Below are 24,473 nucleotides of genomic sequence, written 5' to 3'. Positions count from 1 at the left end.
CATTCCTGTAGTACCTTGCGGATGGTTGCTGGGATCAATGGAAGGGGAGGGAATGTGTAAACTAGGCTCCCCAGCCATGGGGCATGCAGGGAGTCCGCTCCCTCTGCTCCTGGAGATGGGAACCTTGAGAAGAACCTCGGTAGTTGGGTGTTCGTCGGGGACATGAACAGATCTACCTCTAGTTGTCTGAACTTCCTCCCTATTTCCGCGAATAGGTCTGGACTCAGGCGCCATTTGGCGTGGTCCACAGTTGCTCTGCTTAGGAAGTCTGCCTGTCTATTTGCTGCCCTCGAGATGTGTTCGGCTCTGATGGAGGCAAGGTTTGCCTCCGCCCAGAATCCCAAGTCTTGGGCCTCCCTCATGAGGGTTTTGGACTGAGTTCCCCCCTGCTGGTTCACGTGTGCTTTTGCTGATACATTGTCTGTGAGAACTAGGACATGTTGTCCTGCTACCCTGTAGTGGAAGTGATGAAGGGCCAAGTATATGGCCCTTAATTCCAACCAATTGATGTTGTTTTCCAGATCCGCCTGGGACCATTGTCCCTGTGCCCACTGAGACTGCAGATGCACTCCCCAACCAAACAGACTGGCGTCCGTCATGAGTGTGAGATGGTCGGGTTCCTTGAAATTTAACCCTTTGGTTACTGCTGGTGATGCCCACCATTTGAGAGAGCGCAAAGTTTCGGGTGGGACCCTTACTTGCCTGTTGGAAGAGCTGAGTCTCAGACTCTGGAATGGCAGAAGAAACCATTGGAGTTCCCTGGAGTGTAACCTGGCCCAAGGAACTATTGCAATGCATGACACCATCTTCCCCAGGAGCTGAGACAGCCTGACCAGTGGCACTGTTTGGTCCCTGTGTACCTTTAGCGCTAGGGATAGTATGCTGTCGCGACGCTCCTGTGACAGGTAGACCTGCCCCCTGAGGGTATCTATGATGGTGCCCAGGTTTAGGATACGGGTGGATGCATTGGTCTGACTTTTTTGAAAGTTGACTGAGAACCCATACTCCTGGAGAACCCTGATTGTCTGAGCTAGGTCCGACTGAGCGAACTGAGGAGAGGGAGACTGAATGAGGTTGTTGTCTAGGTAGCACTGGATGCGCACCGGTATCATTCGGAGGTGTATGGCCAGCACCACTAGGACCTTGGTGAAGACCCTTGGGGCTGACGAGAGTCCAAATGGACTGGAAGTGGTGTCCTGCGTAGCAGAACTTGAGGAACCTGCGGTGCCTGGGGACAATGGGAATGTGGAAGTATGCTTCCCTGAGGTCTATGGATGTCAGGAAATCCCTGTGTCTTATGCCCCCCCAGGATGGACTGGAGGGATTGCATTTTGAACCTTCAGTAGACGATGTGATGGTTCAGGCCTTTAAGGTCCAGGATTGCCCTCCAACCCCCTGAGGTCTTGGGAACCACGAAGACGATGGAGTGGAACCCCTGCCCCCGGTCTTCAACTGGAACTGTTCTATGGCCTTTATCTCTAGGAGGTGCCGGATGGCCTCCCGCATGAGATTGCTTTTGGCGGGATTTCTTGCTTGAGGGCAAGAGATGAAGTGTTCTGGGGGACTGGATATGAACTATAGAGACAAGCTGTACCAGATGGTTTGGCGGACCCAGGAGTCTGTGGTGGCTTCCCACTGGTGGGAGAATAGCGCCAGTCTGCCACCTATGGGGGGGGAGTTTGAGAGTCACTTGAACCTTCTGTAGGGGCACCCCCCGAAAGGGCCATTTGCTCTGGCCCTGGTGCCTGGGTCTGGATCCAGACCTGTCTCGTTGACGATACTGTCTAGGCATGGGGCCCCAGGGTGGTTGAGGAAAAACCGTGCCCATTCCGGACCAAAAGGGCTGTCTGCGGGGGTTTGGGTTTGAGTGTCTGTCAGCCCGCCTGCTGGAATGAGCCAGCACCTTACGTTTGTCCTTGTTTTTGGTCAAGTAAGGGTTCAAAGCTTCCCTGAATAGCTGCCCACCCTGGTATGGGGCTGTGGCTAGGCGCCACTTGACTTTTGGGTCAGCTTGCCAGTGATTGAGCCATAGCATCCTGTGTGTCGATATGTTGGATGCTAACGCACTGGATGAGAACTTGGCCGCATGTAGTGTGGTATCCGAAACATATTCTGATGCAGCGGCCAGCTTGCTCAGGTCTTGTTGTGTCTGTACTTCTTCCTGGGGAATTCTAGTTTGAATTTGACGAATCCAAAGTAAGGAGGTGCGTGCAAAGAAGGATGCACAAGTGGTGGCTTTTACAGCCCATACCGCTGCCTGGTGGGTCCTGTGGAAGGCAAGTTCCCATCTCTTAGAAACCATACCCCTTGAGTAGATGGTCCCAAGGGAAGATCAAAAGGCACCTCCTTCATTTGTTCTGCCTTTGTCCTGGCCTGCTTTTGCACTTTGGAGAATTCCCTCTCCAGAGCTTGGTGCCTTCTGTTAGCCTGTTTCTCTGCCAACTTGGAAGGTTTCCTTCCAGAAATGGACTTAGCTTTTGCTTTGATCCTGCCTGCTGCCTCCTGCTTGGAGGATTTCTGTCTTTTGTGGCTGGTGGGAAGGGAGGCGGTGTTCTTGGATTGAGACACCATGGACTCCTTCATCCTGGATTAAGCTTTCTCAGTGGCACCGAGAGGGAGCTCTGGCAGGGGATTAGTTGGCGGGATAGGCTGAACAGGTGCAGCAGGGAGTGGTCATCCTGCTCTTCTGACCACTTGACCGGTGGTAGGAGGTTGTCTGGTCTGTCTACTGTTGCAGCAATGCTGCTGGCTGTAGACTGCAGGTATGCTTAATGTGGTCAGGTTAACAATTTGTACCACATTGGTTTGCAGGCATTTCTGGGAATGGATTGTAAGACTGAGTAGATTTTATTTATTTATCTATTATTAGAATTATTATTATTGTTTTATGAATTGATGTCCTGTAATTAATATTAATATTAATAAAATTAATATCTGCTCTGTGTTTATTATTTACTGTTAAAGGGGATAGGCAATAGGGAGAGGGGGGTGGAGAAGAAGGATGTGTGTGTTAAGGGGAGAGGGAGCTTTTCTTCCCTGCTTGTGGGGAAGGATGAAGGATAAGGAGTGATTTAATCAATCCCGTGAATAACTGTGCTGAGGATGGGACAGCTGTGGAGACTGTTTGATTTTAAAGGAAAAATGGCAACCGGAGCAGTCTCTGGACAGGAAGAGTGGGCAGTGCTTACCCGGCTGCTGATCCAGTGGCAGGAAAATTAAATCAGAAGAAGAAACAGGCTGCTTCCTGTCACTGCGGCATGCTCCGGTTTCCAAAATGGCAGCTGGAGCAGCAGGGAGTCACAGGGGAACGATCGCTCCATTTAATCCAGCAATCTCACAGGAAAATCTCCCAATCCGAAGGTTCTGCCGCTAGGTCACTCCCCCCCTTTCAGATAGCTAGGCACTGGAAAGGAAAGGAGACTGGTGTAACCACAGAGAAAATGGCGGCCACTGGTCCGACGGGTGAGCCCTGTCCGCTGCTGCGCTGAGCCCAGCGCTTAGCAACTGATCGGCTCCTTCCCGGGTTCTCCCCCTCTGGTCTCTTTGCTGTTAGCCCTGTCGGCTGCCGCGCTGAGCCTAGCACTTCACAGCTGATCTGATCTTCCTGGGGCTTTTCCCTTTGTTTTAGTTGCTAGGAGTCCTGCCAGCTGCAGCGCTGGTTCTAGCGCTTAGCAGGTGATTACCTAGGGATTCCCTCCTGTGGGAACGGCTGCTGCACTGGTCCCAGTGCAGGCAGTTGTTTTCCCTTGTTTTATCTTGAAGCCACAAAGGAGCCTCAGATCTGCATATGAGTGAGGAAAGAGAAACCCCCCTTCCTTGTCTTTTACAGCCGATTTCATCCAGCGCTGATCCCAGCACTGTTGAAAAGGCTGTGAATGGAGATATAGAGAGAATCCACCAATGAATTAATATCTACTACCTGCCTTAGACTGGGAGCCAAATTTATCACGTCCGTCTGGGCGAAGACAAAGTCAAAGAATGGAGAGTGGTCACCCAAGGAAGGGCGTGACAAATTTGGCTGACTTGATGTAATGGGCAGGAAGGCAGAGTTAACCCATTGGTGGATTCTACATCTCCTGTGCTGGGGAAGACCCTTTTTTCCCAATCACAGTTGGATTTTGCTCCTTCTGGTCTTTCCTAGCTGCAGAAAGGATCTGTTTAATTGGCAGAACCTGGAAAGCATGGGGGTTTGGCCAGAGTGTAGGACCTTTTGTTAGGGAAAAGGGAGAGGCTGTAAGAAAATGGAATTGAATGAGTGAATGAGAGAATTCGATTTGGGCAACTAGCTGGTAAGTCCCTGTAAGCAAAGCCCAATTACAGGAGGTGCTGGTACTAGTGCACAAAGCACAAGTCCTCCCAGATGTCTCCTAAGTCTGAAAACTGCAGGCAGGGTGTAAATGGAGGTCAGGTACCTGTGCAACAGGTCCTCCTCAGACAATGTATTTTTGAGGTCTGCAAAGTGACGGAGTTCCCTAAACTGGAAGGCCTTTTACTCCATGTTGGGAAACGAAGTCTTCCTGGGCAATTTTTTAGTGCCCAAAATCTGAGGCAGGGTGGCAGGGTTGTTGTTGCTAAAAGCGGCTGGGAAGTGCTGCTAGGGAAAGAAACCTAACTGTGCCAGATTGGACCCCACATCGGAAGGGGAACATGGGTAGTTGCAGTTCGAGGGTTGGAATTAGGACACTTATTGGAGATTTGCTCGAGGTGTGGGACGAGAGGCCGAGTGCCTGTCCTGAATGGTATGAAAAAGAAAAAGTGAGCAAGACAAATTTGTGGAAAATGGGCTTTGCTAAGGCTTTGCTGGAAAACCAGTTTGGCTAAATATAGGTACTTAAAAGGGAAAATAAGAAATAGTGATTCTCTTTCTTTCTCTCTGTCTCTCTGTCTCTGTCTCTCTGTCTCTCTCTCTCTCTCTTTCTCTCTGCAACCACGTGGTATGTTTAAAATGTATGCCTTCCCTAAGGAGTTATCTGAAATTTATGGTGGAATGACTAGGATGTGTAAAACTAAGACTTCTGTTTCCTTTTCGGTTTTCCTTGTCTTTGTGTATATATGTGTGTCAAAGTCTTTGTGTGTGAGGTAAATGTGACTGTTAACTATTTCAAATCCAAAGAGAAAAGAATTTTAAATTCTGCTAGAAATTTTGCTTAAAATAAGCCACAAAAAGGAAATACTTCACTCTGTTTGTCTGGCCAACAAACAGAGTGAAGAAAAATGTGTTTGTTTGTTTTTTCTTTTCCTCTTTCTCTCTGTGTACTCTTAAGAACAGCCCAAAGTTAGCAGGAGGGAATGTTTTAAGTTCATCTGCTAGAAAGATTTCACTCTTACATTTAATAATATATAATAAAGTTGGAAGGGACCTTGGAGGTCATCTAGTCCAACCCCCTGCTCAGGCAGGAAACCCTATACAAACGTTATCAAATGCCTTACTGAAGTCCAAGAAAATTATATCCACAGCATTCTTCTGGTCCACTAATTTTGTAACTGGGTCAAAGAATGCAATAAGATGTATCTAGCATGATCTGTTTTTAACAAACCCATGTTGGCTTTTAGTAATGACTTTGTTTGCCTCTAGGGGTTTGCTGATTCTTGTTTGATTATCTTTTCCAGAATCTTGCTGATGGGTCTGTAGTTTCCTGGATCTATTTTTTTATTTGTTTTGAAGAGGGGAACTATATCAGCTCTTTTCCAGTTCTCTGGTAGTTCCCCAGTGCTCCAGGATCTTTGAAAGATATAGTTCAGTGGTTCTGAGATCACATCTGTCAGTTCCTTGAGAACCTTGGGGTGTAATCCATCTAGTCCTGGTGATTTCAACTTGTCTAGGGTGGATAGGTACTCACTTACCATTTTCCTGCCTATCTTAACTTGTGTTTCTAATCTATTTTTTATGGTACTGTTTTTGATAAGTTGGACTGTTTGCTTTTTTATTATTTTTGACTTGGGTCACAAGCCTTAGTTCATTTTGAGCCTTAGCTTTCCTCACCTCATCTTTACAGGCTCAGACTATTTGCTAACATTCTGCATAAAGAGAGTTCTTTATGCAACCATGCTTGTTTCTTTTGAGAGATATTATTTTTCTTCTTTGTTAGTATAGTGCCAGACTGGGTTATTTTTTTAAAAAAAAATTTCCCCAAGCTTCTTGTTTTCCCCTTGAGGATTCTCATCCATGGAATCCTTCTCAAGCCCTCTCTACGTTTATTGAAATGAGCTCTCTTAAAGTCCAAGACTCTAGTTTGATTGTGTTCTATTGTCATGTACTTCCTACGAACCTTAGTTAGCTGACTAGCAAAAAGTTCATCTATTTCCCCTTTTATATTGACCCAAATGCATTCAAGACAGTTTTCATCATTGTTGTGCCCTATTTCTGTAGATATGTAGTTATTTCATATAGAGAGAGAAACTCCGCCTCCTCTTTTATTTGGTCTGTTTCTTTTAAACAATTGAAATCCCTCTAGCTGAGTGTTCCATTTGTGGGTTTTATCCCACCATGTTTCCATAATGACAACTATATCATATCTGTGTTGTAAATGGGTTTGTGTTCTAAATGGGTTTTATCTATCTATCCTTTTCCTGAAAAATGTGTGTCTAGCTATAAGAGCTCCTGTAGCTCAAGTCTGCTTGTGTGGGGAAATAATTTTCTAAAGTTACTTTTCTTATCCTATCACTAATTGTTGAAACTACTATAAGCATTTCTCAATCTCTAAAACAATGTGGTCTATTTTAGAATAAACATTAAAGGCAGATTCTCCTGCCCCTGGAAAATTGCATACCTTAAAATATTAGGCTTTTAAAATTATTTGGAGCTTTCAGATTCTCAATGCCTAGCATTTTTTTTCTTCAAGTTGCAAGTCCTTGTCCTTAATATGTTGCAAATGTTCAAGTTCAGAAGTGAAACATTTCATAGATGTTCTCTTACCAGAATCCAGGTTTTTCTTGTCCTCATCTGTGATTGTCTTCATTTTGTCTTCCTATCTGTTTCTTTAACAACTGCAGTATTAATGTCTTTTCAAACTGCCTGCAAGCTACCCCCCAATTCTTTTCTTGTCCTTTGTTCTCCATACTTTTTGTCTGCCTTTCCTGGGAGAGTCCACCAGAAAGGGGGAGGCAGAATCTTATTCTCATGTCTTTCAGCCCTGCATAGATGACCCCCCCCACACACACACAACCTTTGGATGCAGAACACACTGACCCAGATGCTGCCTCCATCTGTTTGAGCCATAGAATTGGGTTTTGAATCCAGCCATCCACTAAAAAGCCACCATGCAACCTGAGTGGAACATCTTCCCAAGTCCTACCATTCTCCCAGATGCCTGTGAAAAACTACAAAGCAGGAGGAAGAAATCCTGGAGCCACTGGTGCCATGTGAAGCCTCAGAAGAGAAAAATTAGAAAGACTATGAGGGGAGGGTGGAAACTCATTGTAAAGTTTTTCTTTCTTGCCCCATTTGTATTGTAACAAGCCAGTTGAATGTATTTATAGAGAGATGGCATTTGGGAATAGTTGGTACAGCAAGTACTGAACACCTTGGACTTCTATCTGGTGGGAGGGAAAATTTATCCAGAATATTTGCATTGCCTGTTTTGTAGAAGTAGCTGCACATACACACAAACACACCATTCATAATCACACTTGAGTCTCTTTCACCTACCTTCAGTAAAATTCCCCAGGCTGATTTTTGGTCTATTGCACCAAAGCTTTAATAGGAACAACTTCCAACAAATTCCAAGGGGGAGGGAACCAGGCCCCCTCAGGTGATTTGCAATTCATATGCCCTGACTAAGAAAGCAACAGGAAACAGATCTCCAAACCTCAGCCCTGAATATCTTGCACTGGTGGACTCAGATTGGGAGTCCTAGAGCTCACTATGTGCAGTTTAAGAAAAAATTAATAGCCTGGCACACTGGCTAACCTTAATTGGACATTACAAACCTGGATGCACTGAACTAAGAGCTAAGGCAGGACCCTTGAAAATGGGCAGCCAGTGGTTATGTACTGACTGGAAGCTAAAAGTGACATCCAACATTTGAAAATGATTGGCACAGAATATTGGACACTATAAATTTCTTTTCCATCTAACAAATTTTTTTCCCTGACTTTTAGAACTTTATGGGTTGGAAGCTCCCCTTTTGGGAGCCACTGAAGGGATCCTTTTCTGCTGCCTCCATTAGTGTCTTATTTTTTGGCCTAACAGTTTAAAGCTTGTCTACCAAATTTTCCTGACCAGATCAATTTTAATCTTGTGCCAATAAGTGTGACATTCTCACACTTAAGGCACAAAGCGGGGATATTGAAGGAAGTCAGAGCCCCAGAGAAGGAAATATTAAAAAGGGCAGAAAATATATTTCCTCAAAAAGGATTTTAAAAAGCAGAAGCCAACCCTGCCCCCAAATCTCTCTATCCTAAACAGGAGCCAGCCCTATACAAATGAAGATGTAAAACTATCAGGAAAGCTGGAGCCAGAAGACAAAGACCTAAAATCTGCATATACCACCTGAGATGGGACATAATAGGACTAACCCATTACCATCAAGTATACCAGAGAGTCACACCTAGACTCAGGTCAGAATACGTGACACAGGAAATAGCCTCAAAGTTCATGCCACAGGAACAGGAAACTATTCCAAACAAAAGGCTAGAGAGGGTATAAAAACCTACTGCCCATGTGCTCAGGTCCTTCTTTCCTCTGGTCTTTCCTGCAAGAACCATCTTTCTTCCTCTTCAATAAACTGTAACCTTCTTCCCAAAACAGTCACCATGTTGTTTATTTATCCCCGGCTTGGATGAACCAGGATGAAGACTTACTTCCAACAGTAAGAAAATTAAATAAATAACAAGGTTGAAAAATGAGCACAAACAGGCAGGAAAAAGAATAGAAAAAAATAGGCATAATTACATAGAACAGAGAAAGTATAAACAAAGCTAACAGCAAAGAGGGATTTTCAAACAGCAAACTCATGGAATGGGTGACTACTATTGTGGTATGCCATATATGTTCAATGTATGTGCTTATGCTCAAAGAACACCCAAATTATACATGTATTGAATGTAAACTATGTGAACTACTAGAGGCAACTCTAGCCAAACTCCAACCTACACAAGAAAGCTATACCCAAATTGAACCAAATAATGAACAAACAACTCCCAGAGGATCTGACAAATGGAGGTATGGCATACATAAAAGGAAACATAATAATCAAAGAAAGAAACAGCAGACATCTAACCAGAAGCAGCCTCATTAAAACTGAGCAATTGATTTCTCTCCCTAGCTTAAAATACACACACTCACAACCTCCCCCTCAAAGAAAATATGCAGACACCTAGAAAGGAGACATCATCAAATATCCCTAAGAAGTCACATCAACAAACACACCTGAGATAAACAGAAAAGCACCCCAGACTGCACCCACCCAAAAAGGAAGGTGAGTGTTGGTGAAAGGAGATTCTATCCTCAAAGGAACAGAATCAACCATCTACAGACTGGACATACAATCTAAGGCAGGGGTGTCAAACTGCCGGCCCATGGGCCGGTTTCAACATACCGGAGCTGCGCCCATCCCATTGCCGGCAATGGCAAAAAAGCTCCGATATGTCATGTGACATCACGTGACGTCGCGAGTTTGACATGCCTGATCTAGGGAGTATGTTGTCTCCCTGGAGCAAAAATCAAAGATGTGGCTGAGAATCTAACCAAAATAATTAGGCCTACAGATTACTACCCCTTCCTCCTCCTCCACATTGGGATGAATGACACAACAAAGAATCTGAGTACAATATTGAGAGATTATAAGCAACTAGGCAATAAAATTAAGGAGCTAGGAGCACAAGTAGTGTTCTCATCAGTATCCCCAATGAAAGCCAAACACCTACTGAGGGAAAAAAATATTCTAGAAATAAACCACTGGCTAAAGGGTTGGTGTTACCAAGAAAACATTGGTTTCCTGGACCATGGATTGCACTATCCACACAAAGGACTCTTGGCAAGGGATGGGGTACAGCTCATGAAAACAGGGAAAATTGTACTTGGAAAAAGACTGGCCCAACTCATCAGAACAGCTTTAAAATAAAATTGAGGGGAAGGGTGTCCAATCTTTACAATCTCTAGACCACAAATCCCAAGAAAACAAATCAAACAATGAGGTAGGGAGTGATGAGAAAAAACCTCAAGCAACAATAAGGAGATGCAGAAACATATCCATGGAAAAGCATAAAAGTCTTAAATGCTTATATAAACATGCTCAAAGCTTGGGGAACAAACAGGGTATGACATAGTTGCCATTACCGAAACCTGGTGGGAAGGAATCCATGATTGGAATGTACTGATAATAATAGGATAGGATAGGATAGAATAGAATAGAATAGAATAGAATAGAATAGAATAGAATAGAATAGAATAGAATAGATAGAGCTGGAAGGAGGTCTTTTAGTCCAGCTCAAGCAGGAGAACCTATATCATTTCAGATAAGTGACTGTCTAGTCCAGTGATGGCGAAGCTTTTAGAGACTGAGTGCCCAAACTGCAACCCAAAACCCACTTATGCACCATTGAGTGCTGGGTGGGCATGGCCCATTGGGTGGGCGTGGCTGTGGTGGTAACAGCAGACTGGGACTAAAAAGTTCAATCAATCAATTCCAATTTTGCAAGATCTTTTTTTTCCTCGCGAGAAGTTGAAATTGACTGATTGAACCTTTCTTTTTTTTGCACATGGCGGCGGAGGCTTAAAGCAAAAAGGTTTAATAAAATCCAGCTGAAGGCCTAGGACTGGGGCGATGGCACGCATGCCCACAGAGAGGGCTCTGAGTCTGCCTCTGGCACCCGTGACATAGGTTCGCCACCACTGGTCTAGTCTCTTCTTAAAAACATCCAATGATAGAGCTTCAACAATTTCTAAAGGTTCCACTGGTTAATTGTCCTCACTTTCAGGAAGTTTCTCCTTAATTCCAGGTTGCTTCTGCTTCTGATCAGTTTCCAATCATTGTTTCTTGCCCTGCCCTCTGGTGCTTTGGTAAATAATGTGACCCCCTCTTCTTTGTGGCAGCCCCTCAAATACTGCTATCATGTCTCCCCTATTCTTTTCTTTAGACTAGGCCAGGGGTAAGCAACCTTGGCTCTTTTATGATTCATGGACTTCAATTCCCAGAATTCCTGAGTCAGTTATGCTGACTCAGGAATTCTGGGAGTTGAAGTCCATGAGTCATAAAAGAGCCAAGGTTGCCTACCCCTGGACTAGGCAAATCCAAGTCCTGCAGCCATTTTTCATATGTTTTAGTCTTCAGCTCTTCTCTGAATTTTTTCCAGACCCTCAACATCTTTTTTCTGATATGGTGACCAAAATTGGTTGCAGTATTCCAGGTGTGGTCTTACTAGAGTTTTATAAAATGGTACTAATACCTCACGTGTTCTTGATTTTATGCCTCTAATACTAATAAAAAACTAATACAATCCAGGATTGTATTAGTTTTTTTGGCTGCTGCTGCACACTGCTGGCTCAAACTCTAGTGATCATCCACTAGGACTCCAAGGTCCCTCTCACAGTTAATGTTTTTAAGCCAGGTCTCGCCTGATCTGTACTTGTACCTTTGATTTTTCCTGCCTAAATGTAAGACTTTGGTTTTTTTTCCACACTGAAACTCATTTTGTTGGATAGGGCCCATTGTTCAAGTTTGTCAAGATCTTTTTGGATCCTGAGGTTGTCTTCTGGGTGTTGGATACTCCTGCCAGTTTGGTGTCATCTGCAAATTTCACGAGTTCCCCTTCAATTCCCTCATCTAAGTCATTGATGAAGATATTGAAGAATACTGGGCCTAAGACGGAATCTTGTGGTACCTCACTGCTTACCTCTCTCTATGTAGATGCAGTGCCATTGAGGACTACTTGTTGAGTATGATTTGTCAGCCAGCTACAGATCCATCTGGTGGTGATGTTGTCTATTCCACCTTTTTCTAGCTTAACAAGGAGTAGGTTGTGGTCTACTTTATCAAATGCCTTACTGAAATCTAAGTATACTACATCCACAGCTGGTCTACTAGTTTAGTCACTTTATCAAAGAATGAAATAAGATTGGTTTGGCATGATTTGTTTTTAACAAACCTGTGCTGGCTACTAGTTATACTTTGTTTGCTTCTGGTTGTTCACAGATCTGTTTTTTGATTATCTTTTCTAGAATCTTCCTAGGTATTGATGTTAAATTGATTGGTCTGTAGTTTTCTGGGTCCATTTTCTTTCCTTTCTTGAAGATGGGAACCACATCAGCCCATTTCCAATCCTCAGGTACTTCCCCAGTGCTCCAGGATTTTTGAAAGATATGTTGCAGTGGTTCTGAGATAACATCTGCCAGCTCCTTCAGAACTCTGAATGTAAACATCCGGTTTTGCATGATAGTTACTGATTCTCTGCACCCCTGTGGCTAATTTTGCCCTGCCTGGGGACCCTAAATGGGTCTAAGTCACCCCGGAGAGGTGACAAAGAAAGAAAGGTGCTCCAGAAATTCTGGAATGGCGGCTGCCATTCCGTTTGACTTGGGGAAAGCCTTCTAACCTGACAGGAGAAAGGCTGGCCATATTGCATCAACCAGCCCAAGCTACTAGCAACCAAAGTCCAAAAGCACTAACCAGCACAACTGTGAACAGCGTGCTTGAAACTGGGTGAGGAATTCAATCTTCTCTTTTCTATTCTACATTTAATTTCCTGGAAAAGATCCCCAAGAAGCAAAATACCTCCAAAAGGGAAGGAGAGGGATTTCCACCCCACCCTTATACTAACGGAAGCAGTGAATTAATCTTTTTATGCAGGATCAAAATATATGGAAATGAAATACATATAAAACCTGAAATTTAAAACTTAAATCTGGATAAATCTAAAATTGTTTGAATGGTTAAGATTCTCATTTTAAAGATAATTGTTTATTTTGGAAATTGAAAAACAAATAGTTGCTGACACCTAATGGTGGACAAAGACTATGATAGCTATGACTTTAATATAAACTTGGCAAAACCTGGGAAAAGCTCATCTGTGTTTGTGACCTTCAAAGTTTTAACAACAAAGAACAGCTGTGACAAAAAAAGACAATAATCTGGGCTGTAGACAAAGAAAGAATTATAAATTTCAGAAAAAAAAACTTTTTTGAACTATTTGGATTACAAATATCTATTTAATTGGGACTCTAAATCTATTTGCAGAGAAAAGAAAGGAAGAGAAAAAGTCAAATTCTTGGCCATCATGGATCAGAGAACTGTAGAAAGAACATATCAAGAAAACATAAATACTTCACAGGAGGAGATATGTAGTATACTGCAACTAATTCAAACAACAACTTTAAACCACAAAGAAATCCAAAATAACTTTCAAAATATAAATCTCTACAACATAAGTTATAGAGTTAAGTTAACTCTACAACAAAAAAATTCCCAGAAAACAACAACAGAGAAGGAGCAGATAAAACAGATAAATGGATATAGAATTGATAATAGAGACTTAAAGATGGAACTTAACAAAACAAGGAAACATGATTTAATCCTAGTGGAAAAAAATTCACAAGAATTGGAAAAAACAGCTTATCCCTTAAGACTCCAAAATAAATCTGAGGACAAGAAAACATATTGGATTAAATGGACTGTACAGATGTTAGGAACATTGGAGAGAAAGGAAATGATAAGAGAAGTGGAGAGAAAGAAAAAGATTTTCAACAAATGTGGAAAGGCAGAAGTCCATACAAAGACACTTCACCTGATTTACTTTTTATATCTACAGCAACATTTACGAACATATGGAAAAACTTTTTGATTCAGCAAAATACATTGATAAGAAAGATACTGGGAAAAGGAAAAAGACTAAAGTGGAAACCAAGAAAATAGATGATGGGACTTACCAGAGAGAATACTTAAAAAAGAAACATTTGTTTGAATATGGTTAAAGAAATAGAAAAGTTTTGGAATATTTATGTCATTCTAAGAGGGGTGAATTCTCTAAATAATACAGTATGCTTTTTTCCTCTTTTTTGTTCTCTTTCTTGATATGAGTAGCATAAAAAAGTTGAATTGACTTAGATAAAGAAAATGTTTTAGATACTTAAATGTGATTGAATTTAAGAAAATTATAATGGATAAAATGTTTTGAATAAGAGTTAAAGGACTAGATGACTAGATATATTAAATGGAATGTTTAAATATTAAACATATTTTTAATTATGGTTAAACAGAGTAAGAAATTTAGGAAATAAATATATATTAGCTTAGGAGGGATATATATTTTAAGTAGTATGTTATTTTTTATGTTTCTTTACTCATTGTTTTATCTATTCCTTAAGAAATGTAAAATGTGAGGTGGTTCATATGGAAAAAAAGAGTTAAATTTTTAAATGTAATTACTTTTTGAGAAAATATTAACCAGTAAAAACACCTAGAATTTGGTGGGAGAAACAAATTAAAATAAGGACTGTAACAGGACCTATGATAAGACAACCAGAATGATTAGATAGAAAAGAAATATTATATTGATGTGATTATTATTTTTAGGAATATTGGGAAAATATATATATTTAATTGTTATCTATCAAAACAATAAGAATTGTATTAACTCAATGTTTGCAAAAGAGGATATTTTGGGAAAAGAGGAAATCAACTAAAACCATTATATGGATTATGAATTATAGAAATGAATTGTTAATGCTTGTTTTAAAAATGTCACCCAGATAACACACTGTTCACCAATTATTGTGATTTATGTTTTTTAAAAAATCAATAAAATATATTACAAAAAAAAAGAACTCTGGGATGTAGTCTGTCAGGTCTTGGTGATTTATATTCGTCAAGGTCAGATAGGTGTTCTCTTACATTTTCCTGCTTATTTTAATTTTTGTTTCTAGTTTGTCTTTTGCAGTGGGTTTTTTGGTATGTTGGGCTGTAGTTTATTTTTGTGTGAAGACCGATGCAAAGAATGAGTTAAGCAGCTCTGCTTTCTCCCTGTTGTCTGTTATTTCCTTGCTATTCTCTCTCTTTAGTGGAGCTACAGTTTCCTTAATTTTTTTTTCTTGTTGTTAATATGTTGGAAGAAACCTTTTTTTTTTAAAAAAAAAAAACAAGTTTTATTAATTTTTCAAATTTTAACATCAGGTACTTAGGAAGCAGTGTGGTGCTAGGGAAATCAGCCAATAACAAAATCATTCATATATATCTCAGGTTACATCAATAATATTCCCTCGCTGTTTCCCACAAATATTATGTCATATTCATGTTAATAAGTTTCTAACTAGGCTCAATCAATCAGTACATTTATTAATAGTATTTTACTTATATATATCCAAGTCCTGTTTAGAGGTTTTATTTAATTCCAATTTAGCCTTTTATAACCAATGTTTAAACTTTGGATAACCTTGATTTCCCTCATTTTATTATAATATAATTAACATAACTAAAATATACATATTATTCCAAAATTTACCTTCTTTATAGACAAATATATTCTAATTCTCATTCTAATAACTCCTCCTTTAAAAACAAAATATCTTTCATTATCACAAATCTGTTTCCATATAACAATTAAAGTTATAGTCTAACAGTTAATTTTAACTCCTATTATAAATCTAAGTGCTAAATATAAAAAAACATTATCTCTAAAAAGCTGCTTTACCCATTAAGTAGATTTCTAAATCCCATTTTTTAAATCTAACTCTGGCTTTCCTTTTGTGCCAAGTAGGTTTCCATGCCAGTGCCTCTAAAACCTCAGATGTATCTCCCTTCATTTCTACACCTGTTGTTTGAATCAAGGGAGAACGTCCAGTTATCAGTCTTTCAAAAAAAATGGCCCCTTTGTAATTGTTAAGTTGTTGCCCTAATAATTCAAATTTCCATGTTTGGTTTAGGGTATTTATAGTCGGTTCAGTAATCTGGTCCTCTTCTTCTTCTTGTGATTTCATCTGAGTAGCATAGAGAGTCATATCCGGTGTTGTTGTTGTTTGGTTATCTAAAATGTCTAAGTTCTCTGCTTTTGGAGTTACAGGTGCTGTAGTTAAAGTCAGTGATAGAGCATCAAAGTTCTCAGCCACTTGTGCATGTTGTATGAAGTCTTCTATAATGTTAAATTGTCCATCTCTGTTATTTTTGGGGTTATAGGTTGATCAGTTTGAGTCTGAGGTTTAATTTGTAGTTTTGTAAAAATGTCTTCGGCTTTCACTCCTGAAATGATTAGCTCTGTTGCTTCAAGGATTTTTTCAAGGATAAGTTTGTAATTAAGTTGTGGATAGGATTCATCCATTTCCATGGTGATTAAAGATAGTCCTTTAGTGGAGGCTATGTTTAGTAAGACTCAGCTATTGTCCACCTCCACAATTTGGAAGAATTATTGTCACCACAGTTGTTTCTACGTGTTATCTTTTTTGACAGAATGAAGGACAAATCAAAGTAATCAATAAGCACAACTGAAAAAAAAATTCCAGTTGCTATGCCAGATTTTGCCACAAGATGTCCCCAGCAGATCACAAAATCTTTTCCCAAATGCCAATAGCCTCTTATTCAGTTAACATACACAAAAAAGCTGATATTTTGCAGTTAATTATTAAAGAAGTTTAAAAAATGCTAAGTCTCTATAATAAAAAGTTTTGGGCCCCCAAGGTATCCACAAAACAAAGATCCAATTATTTGGTTGTTGAAATTAGTAGTTCTTTCCTTTTCTTTCCAAGCTGTAAAATCCCACGTATGCAAATGCTGCTGAATTGAGAGCAGGGGAATGAATTTCAAAAGGCTTTCACAAGAAGATAATTAAGGAAAAAGAGAGGTAAAAAAGGATCTCACCCAAATCCTCCATTGCTGCTTCATATGCTTAGCTGTTATTGGGACTTTCAGCTGGTGCAACTAAGTGATCAGCCATGTTAATGGCCGATCTTTTCTTCGTTGGTCCTAGGGAGCTGCCTCGGATCAAATGGAAGGGCTACCGCCCTTCCGCGATCTTGCAAGGGTCTTCCCCAACAGTGGTCGCCCTTCCAGGGCAACTTTTGACCCTTTCCAGGGTCTTCCGACAAAGGGAAACCAGATGGCAGGGAGAAGCTTCCCCCCATGTGTCCAAAGGTGTCACATCCGGAACCGGAAGTCTGGAACCAATCTTTTTTTAATTATCCTTGATTTTTATTGCAAGTCTTTGCTTGTTCTGAGCCTTTGCTTTCCTGAATTCATCTTTGCATATTCTGGCTGTCTGCTGATAATCAGCCTTAGTTATATGCCCCTCTTTCCATTTTTTGTATTTCTCCTTTTTGTCTTTCAGTTTGTCAGAGAGATCTTTGTGCAGCCATTCTGGTTTCTTCTTGAATTTCTTGTTTTTCTTTTTCAGTGGTATTGTGCTGGTTTGGGCTTTTATGATTGCATTTTTCAGGGATTCCCACATTTCTTGGGTTATTTTCCCCTTTAGGATTTTCATCCATGGAATCTTTCCTAGGTTCTTTCTGAGTTTGTTAAAATCAGCTCTTTTGAAGTTTAAGACACTGGATGAATTGTTTACTATTGCTAGCATTTGCATTATATTAAATTCCAGTATGACGTGGTCACTTTCACATAAGGTTCTGGCCACTTCAATTCCCTCTATCACTTCTTCTCTATTAGTAAGAATTTAGTATAGCTTTACGTCTAGTTCCCTCCTCCACCTTTGGATGACAAAGTTGTCGGCTAGGTTGGTTAGTAATCTGTTTGATCTCCTGCTCACTGCAGAGTTTGTCTCCCAGTTGATATCTGCATTGTTGAAGTCTCCCATTACTACTGTGGTATGCTTCCTACATAGATTTGTTAACTGGTTGGCAAAGAGTTCATCTATTTCTTCTGATTGGTTGGGTGGCCTATAATATACCCCTATGGCAATGTCACTTTTTTTCTCTTTTATATTGACCCATATACATTCTGGAGAGATTTTATCTTGGATCATGTACTTTTCTGTGAATATGTAATGTTCTCTTACATATAGTACAACTCCCTCTCCTCTTTTTGAAGACCTGTTTCTTCTGAACAATTTGTCTCCATCCATCAGTCCATTCCATTCATGGGTTTCATTCCACCAGATTTCTGTAATGCCAACTATGTCATACCCATTCTCATGTACTATTGCTTCTAGTTCTCCCTGTTGTTCCCCAAGCTTTGATCATTTGTATATAAGCATTTAAGACTTTTATGCCTGTCCACGGGTATATTTCCTGCATCTCCTGATTGTTGTTTGAGTTTTTTTCTTTTTTTTCATCACTGCCTACCTCATTGTTTGATTTGTTTTCTTGGGATTTATGATTGGTTTTGGGTTCTAGAGATTCTAAAGATTGGTCACCCTTCCCTCTCAATTTTAGTTTAAAGCCCTCCTGATGAGTTGGGCCAGTCTTTTTCCAAGTACATTTTCCTCTGTTTTCATGAGGTGTAGCCCATCCCTTGCCAAGAGTCCTTTGCATAAGAAATGCAGTCCATGATTGAGGAAGTCAGTTGTGTTCTGTTAAAAACATGCAGATTATTATTACTTATAATGGAGAAAGTTTGGCTTCAGCAAAAAGAGTTTCTTATGATGTTATGGCAATATAACCAGACTTCTCAATGGATAGATGGGACACCTGTCCAGAATGTGAGTCTTGTTAATTCCTTACCTAGAATTTATGTCCCCCTTTTTTTTTGCACTTTTAAAGAGGTCACAAGCAGTTGTTAACTGTCAATGTGCCTGGGGTCTGTCATTATGGATCTATGCCTGATTGCTGCTATGACTGGAAAAGTAATCAGAAACAGCACTGTGAATGTACCCATACTTTCTTCTTTTTTAAAAAATATATTTTATTATTTTTAAAAACATAAAATCACTTAATAATTGGTGAATAGTATGTTGTCTGGGTTTACATTTGTTAAACAATCGCTGACAATTGATTTCTATAACCCTAACCATACTTACTTGTTGCTCCATTTTTTTTCTATAAAATATGTATAAATTTGAATGAATTCGGCTTACTGTTTGTCCCATTGTCAAGTGTACAGTCTGTTAGCAGGTTAATAGTCCAAGATTAGAATTATGATGTTGAAACCAGCCCCCCCCCCAAAAAAGAAAGAAAGAAAGAAAGAAATTTCAAATGGGAACAAAATCCACCAATGCAGCAAAATTGGGCAGTGATATTGCACGTTATCAATGCTTCCATTCTAAGTTTGCTCTTTCTCTTCCTTTCCACAAAGATAACTCAGAGAAAGAGTACTATTAAAAAGTTGAAAAAAGTCCATTTCTGCATGTTTTCTCTACCCTGTTTACCTTTAATATCTGCCCAAGCCCATAATGATAGACTTGAAAGAAATTCATGGGAAGACAACTTTTAAGTAGGCCACACAGTTATTTATTGTAGAGATCAAGCAAAATATAATCTTTTAAAATATAATCTTTATGTATAATCCATCTTTCATGTATAATATAGCCCAGCTATTGTTCATTTATTCCTGCTTGCTTTCTGTATTGTATTCTAAATTGTGCTGACCAAAGAAAACGTTTCTGTTACTCTGTGTTGTTTCAAGAAGATAGAGAAAGCCTAGCTAAAAGTTGTTACACTTAGTTTGCTTTCTACCCCCTTTCTCCTTGGATTGTAAAAGTATCACTTTCCCTTCTCACTTCTCTACCGTGGCTTTATGCCTCTCTACCAAGTAACAAGTTGAGTTAATGGGCTAATTGCCAGATATTGAGCTATTGTGTTCAGGCTTAGAGATGTAGAAATGCAGCTGAGTTAGGATAGATAAGGAGATTCAAAGGAACTTTTTAGATGGACAGGAACCTTGTAATGTGTATTAGTTATAAAAACAAGAAACTTTTCTGATTAGGTGGTTCTCTTTCTCCGCTGTATCACAGCAGTGCCTGTGTGTGACAAGAGACCAAGACGCCCAGCTTATTCCTTTGATGAAAATAATAAACTTATGTTTATCTCAGATGCCTCGTGTTCAGAATCTCATTGGGATTTATTAGGATTCTGAGCTGAAAAACCTTATATTATAAACAGATGTTTTTCATTAAACAACATAAATTGCCTTCACATTTCTACATAAGTGGAGAATTGATAATTTTGAATTGTTCACTGTAAAAACATTTGAGGATTGCCTGTGCTGGGTCTCCGTTTTAGGCCTCTGGGAAATTAGCTTAACAAAAGCCCATGGTAATTTAATGATATCAATGTTATTATTATTAATAAAAGTATAAATATAAGAGGAAGGTTAAAATATTTATCTGGCTAGATTCTGGCAAGCTACCTAAAGTAATAAAATAGTGACTTTGGATTCTGATTTCCAATAACCTACTAAACTACAACTGAAAGGTTTGTTTAAATTTTTATTGACATGATTTGTAATATTAAAATATATCACAAATCATCATAGAATAGAATAAGAATGAGAATAGAATAAGAGTATTCCTGGTAGATGGAATATCTAATAGTGGTAAAACCAGCTCAGTTGTCCAAAACACTTGGCAACAAGCAACAATGATTCTTGGGTGGTATAGGGTTTGATACGGAAAATATTCAGAGCCAATTGTGAGGTTTTTATTATTCTGGTTTCTTATTATAATTTCCAAGGGAATTATTTGAGCTTTAAATCCTTCCAGAAAGAAAATGGAATGGAACGGAACGGAACAGAACAGAACCGAACAGAATAGAGTTGGAAGTGACCTTGGACCCCTGCTCAAGCAGGAGAACCTATACGGTATCCTGCATGAGCAGAGGAGTAGACTAGAAGATCTCCAAGGTCCCTTCCAATTCCATTATTCTGTCTTCTGTATTCATAGTTTCTGAGAACAGCCAAGATTAGGAGGTGCTGCCATCTGCTGATATAAATTAAAACAAGATTCCTGATATAATCTGCCTGGTCCTTAAATTTCTGACAGTAAACTAAAAATATTTTTCCCCCTATTACAGAACATCCCAGCTGTTAACTGGAGAATCAGTTAACAGCTGGAGTAACAAGGAACAATGGTGTTCTGATTCTTTTTTATGCTAGCTCCCAAAGAAGATTTGTCCCTGTGCTGAATGGTTAAGCTATTGATATGCTACATAGCACTTAGCAATAGCAATAGCACTTAGACTTGTATACCGCTCCATAGTGCTTTTACAGCACTCTGAGCAATTTACAATGTGAGCATATTGCCCCCCAACAATCTGGGTCATTTTACCGACCTTGGATAGATGGAGGATTGAGTCAACCTTAAGCCCCATCAGAATCTAGCTTCAGATTGTGGGTAGTGTTAGCCTGCAATACTGCTCTTTTAAGCACTGTGCCACAGGGCTCCTCCTAGTAATGTTTTTTTTTTGTTGTTGTTGTTGTGGCAGGCACAAAGTTTCCCCTTCTCAAAATTTAAAATTTAAAAAACCATAGCAAAGGGGCAAAAAAGTCATAAAATGAGACACAACTCAACAACTACCTTGCTTAGCAACAAAAATGTTGGGACTCAGTTGTGGTCGTAATAATGCTGTGTGCCTCCTGGAGTCACTGAGTTATATATAAATATGCTTAATTATTTTAGCACCCAAGGTAGTAATAATCAAGATGTGCCAATGTGTTTTTAAAAGATAACTTAAAATTTCAACAAAGGTTTTTTTTTAAAATAAAAATAATGGGAAGGCCCAACACCAGCAGTAATAGGTAATTTTCATACCCTGAAGCAAAAAAATCCCCCATAAAATGTCAACTAGGATTGACCTTTCTTATCACCTTCATAACACAAATTCAAGAATCTGCACTAAATAATACAACTTAACTCATAATTCATTTATAGTGGACCAAGCTGGCTAAAGAACAGTTTTACTGAATTCTCTTTTAATGACCTTAACTTTTGTATATGCAGTCTTCATTGTTTTGCTATTGTAATTACAGTATCATTTGGTACCCAATCTTATTCAAGGCTTCATCTAATTTCAATAATATTCTCCATGAACTTTAATCCATTTTCAAGCCTGTAACCTATGATTGCCACTTACTCATCTCCAGGGAGTCTTGCAGAAAATGTGTGTTTTTCCTTTGCAGACAGGAGGACAATTTTAGAATCCATTATAATCAATAAAGTGGTTCTCCATTGAGTTTTCCTTCAGAGAGATTTCTGCACAATTCATGTTGTACTTGGTGCTGGGAAATATTCTGAGAACATGTGTTCTGTACATTGACTCATCTTGCTTTTTTCTTTTATAAATACCAGTCTTTGCTTCCTTTAAGTGTGTGCCAAAGGACAATCTTTATTAAGAAGTCCAGATTGACTGGCCTGGCATGCTTCTTAAGGCTGTATTGCAAAATATTTCTTCTGCAGGTCCATAGAGGCACAATAATCCTTGCAGTCATTCACAAAGGAAATGCCCTCTCTGTAATAAAGATGAGTTCAAGACCCTCTTTCACACAGTTTTCTGCCAACTTTGACTTGAAGTATTCTGTATTTATTTTCAATTTCAGCATAATAAAGCCCAGATGACTTATTTTTTAACATCGATAGCCTTGTCAATGCCATTCTACACCATGCTCAACAGATGGCAGTAGGTGCCATGCTATATCGAGGTTTTTCACTATTGCCAAATTAAACTGCAAAAAAAAAAAAAAGAAGAAGAAGAAAAAAATGATGTACAGGCTTTGTTCTCTTCCTTTTTTGCACATGATCAGCCTGTAAGCAAAATATTCACCAATCACAGCACAGCAGCAGCAGGCTGGGACTTACTGCAGGATTGTGATCTTTGGACTGTTTCCTGTCTTCAACCTCCTACTCCCCATTTTGTCACAACCCAAGCTGTTTAAAACAACAACAACCCTGATCTGAGTCACAGAAGGAGCTGAGTCAATGGCAGCACTTTTCCTTAGAGCCTCTCTCCCCTTTCTTTTCTTTTTTTGATACACACCGCCTGGCAAAATTTATACAGAGTTATACAGCACTTTCTGTACTCCCAGCTAAGCCAGCAATATTAGGCAGTGGCATGACTTAAGATTTGCAGCTCCCTAGGGAGACAATAGAATGGCCAAATGGAGGAGACAGTTTCATCTCATCCTGAAACAACCAATAAACATCTCTCTGACCCTTTCTGCTGCTTACCACCTGATTTGACCTCAGTTGTAATGCCTAGCAAAGTGATTTGGGGCTCTCGTTGGCTTTAGAATAGAATATAATTTATTGGCCAAGTACGATTGCATACACAAGGAATTTGTCTCAGTGCATAAGCTCTGTGTATATACAAACAACAAAGTAGTAAGTCATTGATCATAAATCATAGTTACAATCATAAGATACCAATAGAAGGTAGTAGGAAAGATGAGAAGGATAATAGTAATACAAACCATACTACATGGGCAAATATTTTTAAAATACAGCAAATATTTAGCAGGGAAAGGCTATTTTAACCTTAGAATAATTTAGAATGACTGTCTTACTCATGGGTTGAGAAGAGGTAGAGTTTTAAAAACAAGGCAGGAAAAAACGTTACCAAGATATTTGTGAGTGCTGTCATGTTAGGCAAGCATGCGCCAGCCGACCTCCAACCCCAATGATTTGGGCAGCCAGCAATGGTAGCTTGGAAACACTTTGGGGTATGAAATATTTCCTTGTAACAGAAATATTCCTTTAATTCCCTCTCCTCAGATTCTTGGGCTCGTCTCTTGTGAGACGTCCTCAGAGGTGCCCCTTCGCGAAGCTCTTTGCAAGCCAGATTCAAATTGAAATTGAATCTGAATCTGGAGGGTGGGTGTAGTAGATCTGTTGTAGCGCTTCGCCATTTTTTCTTCCTTCCGCTCCTGCCTCGAAAAAAGCAGATTTATTTTTAATTGCATATGTTCAGGTCCCGAAATCAAAGGTGCAAAAGCCAGCTTCTGAGCGTCTGTGCTCCGGAAGGGACGGAACTCTGCTTAAGGTTCCTTAGAAAGCGACGGCGAAAGCGTAACTTTGATCCAAGAACGGAGGCTCTTTATTCTTCTCTGTAATTAGGGTATGGGTCGTAAAAACCTGGAAGAGGTTTTTTATTTGCTCAGTCACAAAGGTACACTTTTCTTCTGATGACACCGCCTTTTGTGAAAAAAAAATCAATGCGTCCTGTGTATGCACAAGCACACACCTTGCCCGTAACTCTCTCCGCAAAACCCACATCGTGTTTCGTTAAGCAATAAAAATCCTTGTTTTCTAATTACTCCATTTCGCAACTGTAGCTCGACGAGGAGGTGGAGAAGTGAGGGGCGGGACCGAAGGAACAACGCCCAGTTTGGCTCCGCTGCGTACACAACGAAAGAGGAGGAGATGAAGAAGAAAGCTGCTCTTCCTATTCAATGCTGAAGTCTCTTGCTGCGTCCGCTTGAGTCGCCAGGCTGACTAGTTTCCATCTCCCTTACAAACGAATTGTTCTCTCCCCTTGGACATACTCAATTTCATTCAGAGGATGAATGAAGAGCCTATACCATTTCAGATAAGTGACTGTCTAGTCTCTTCTTAAAAAAACCTCCAGTGATGGAGTACCCACGATTTCTGAATGCAAGCTGTTCCACTGG

At 40.0% G+C, this 24,473-nt stretch overlaps 1 protein-coding gene across 3 annotated transcripts in view; it reads right to left on the bottom strand.

Moving 5' to 3' along the window:
• Positions 1 to 24,165, bottom strand: part of RAB9A (RAB9A, member RAS oncogene family) — an 87,551-nt gene extending 63,386 nt beyond the window's left edge. Inside the window, exons 1-2 of one of the 3 annotated variants that reach the window (XM_039339828.1) lie at positions 23,423 to 24,165; positions 21,944 to 22,532 (exon numbers count right to left, since the gene is read on the bottom strand). In XM_039339828.1, the coding sequence (XP_039195762.1) occupies positions 21,944 to 22,014 (71 nt within the window). In that variant the 5' untranslated portion in view covers positions 22,015 to 22,532; positions 23,423 to 24,165. Of the gene's footprint in view, positions 1 to 21,943 lie in introns of all 3 variants that reach the window. The other 2 variants (XM_039339827.1, XM_039339833.1) reach the window with 2 other exon arrangements.
• Positions 24,166 to 24,473: the final 308 nt, after the last annotated feature.

This window comes from Crotalus tigris, unplaced genomic scaffold (genome assembly GCF_016545835.1).
Source record: "Crotalus tigris isolate CLP2741 ecotype Arizona unplaced genomic scaffold, ASM1654583v1 scf7180000017740.2609645, whole genome shotgun sequence".
Lineage (NCBI taxonomy): Eukaryota > Metazoa > Chordata > Lepidosauria > Squamata > Viperidae > Crotalus > Crotalus tigris.
Note: the sequence above shows the minus strand (reverse complement) of the source record. Positions and strands in the feature narration are given on the sequence as shown.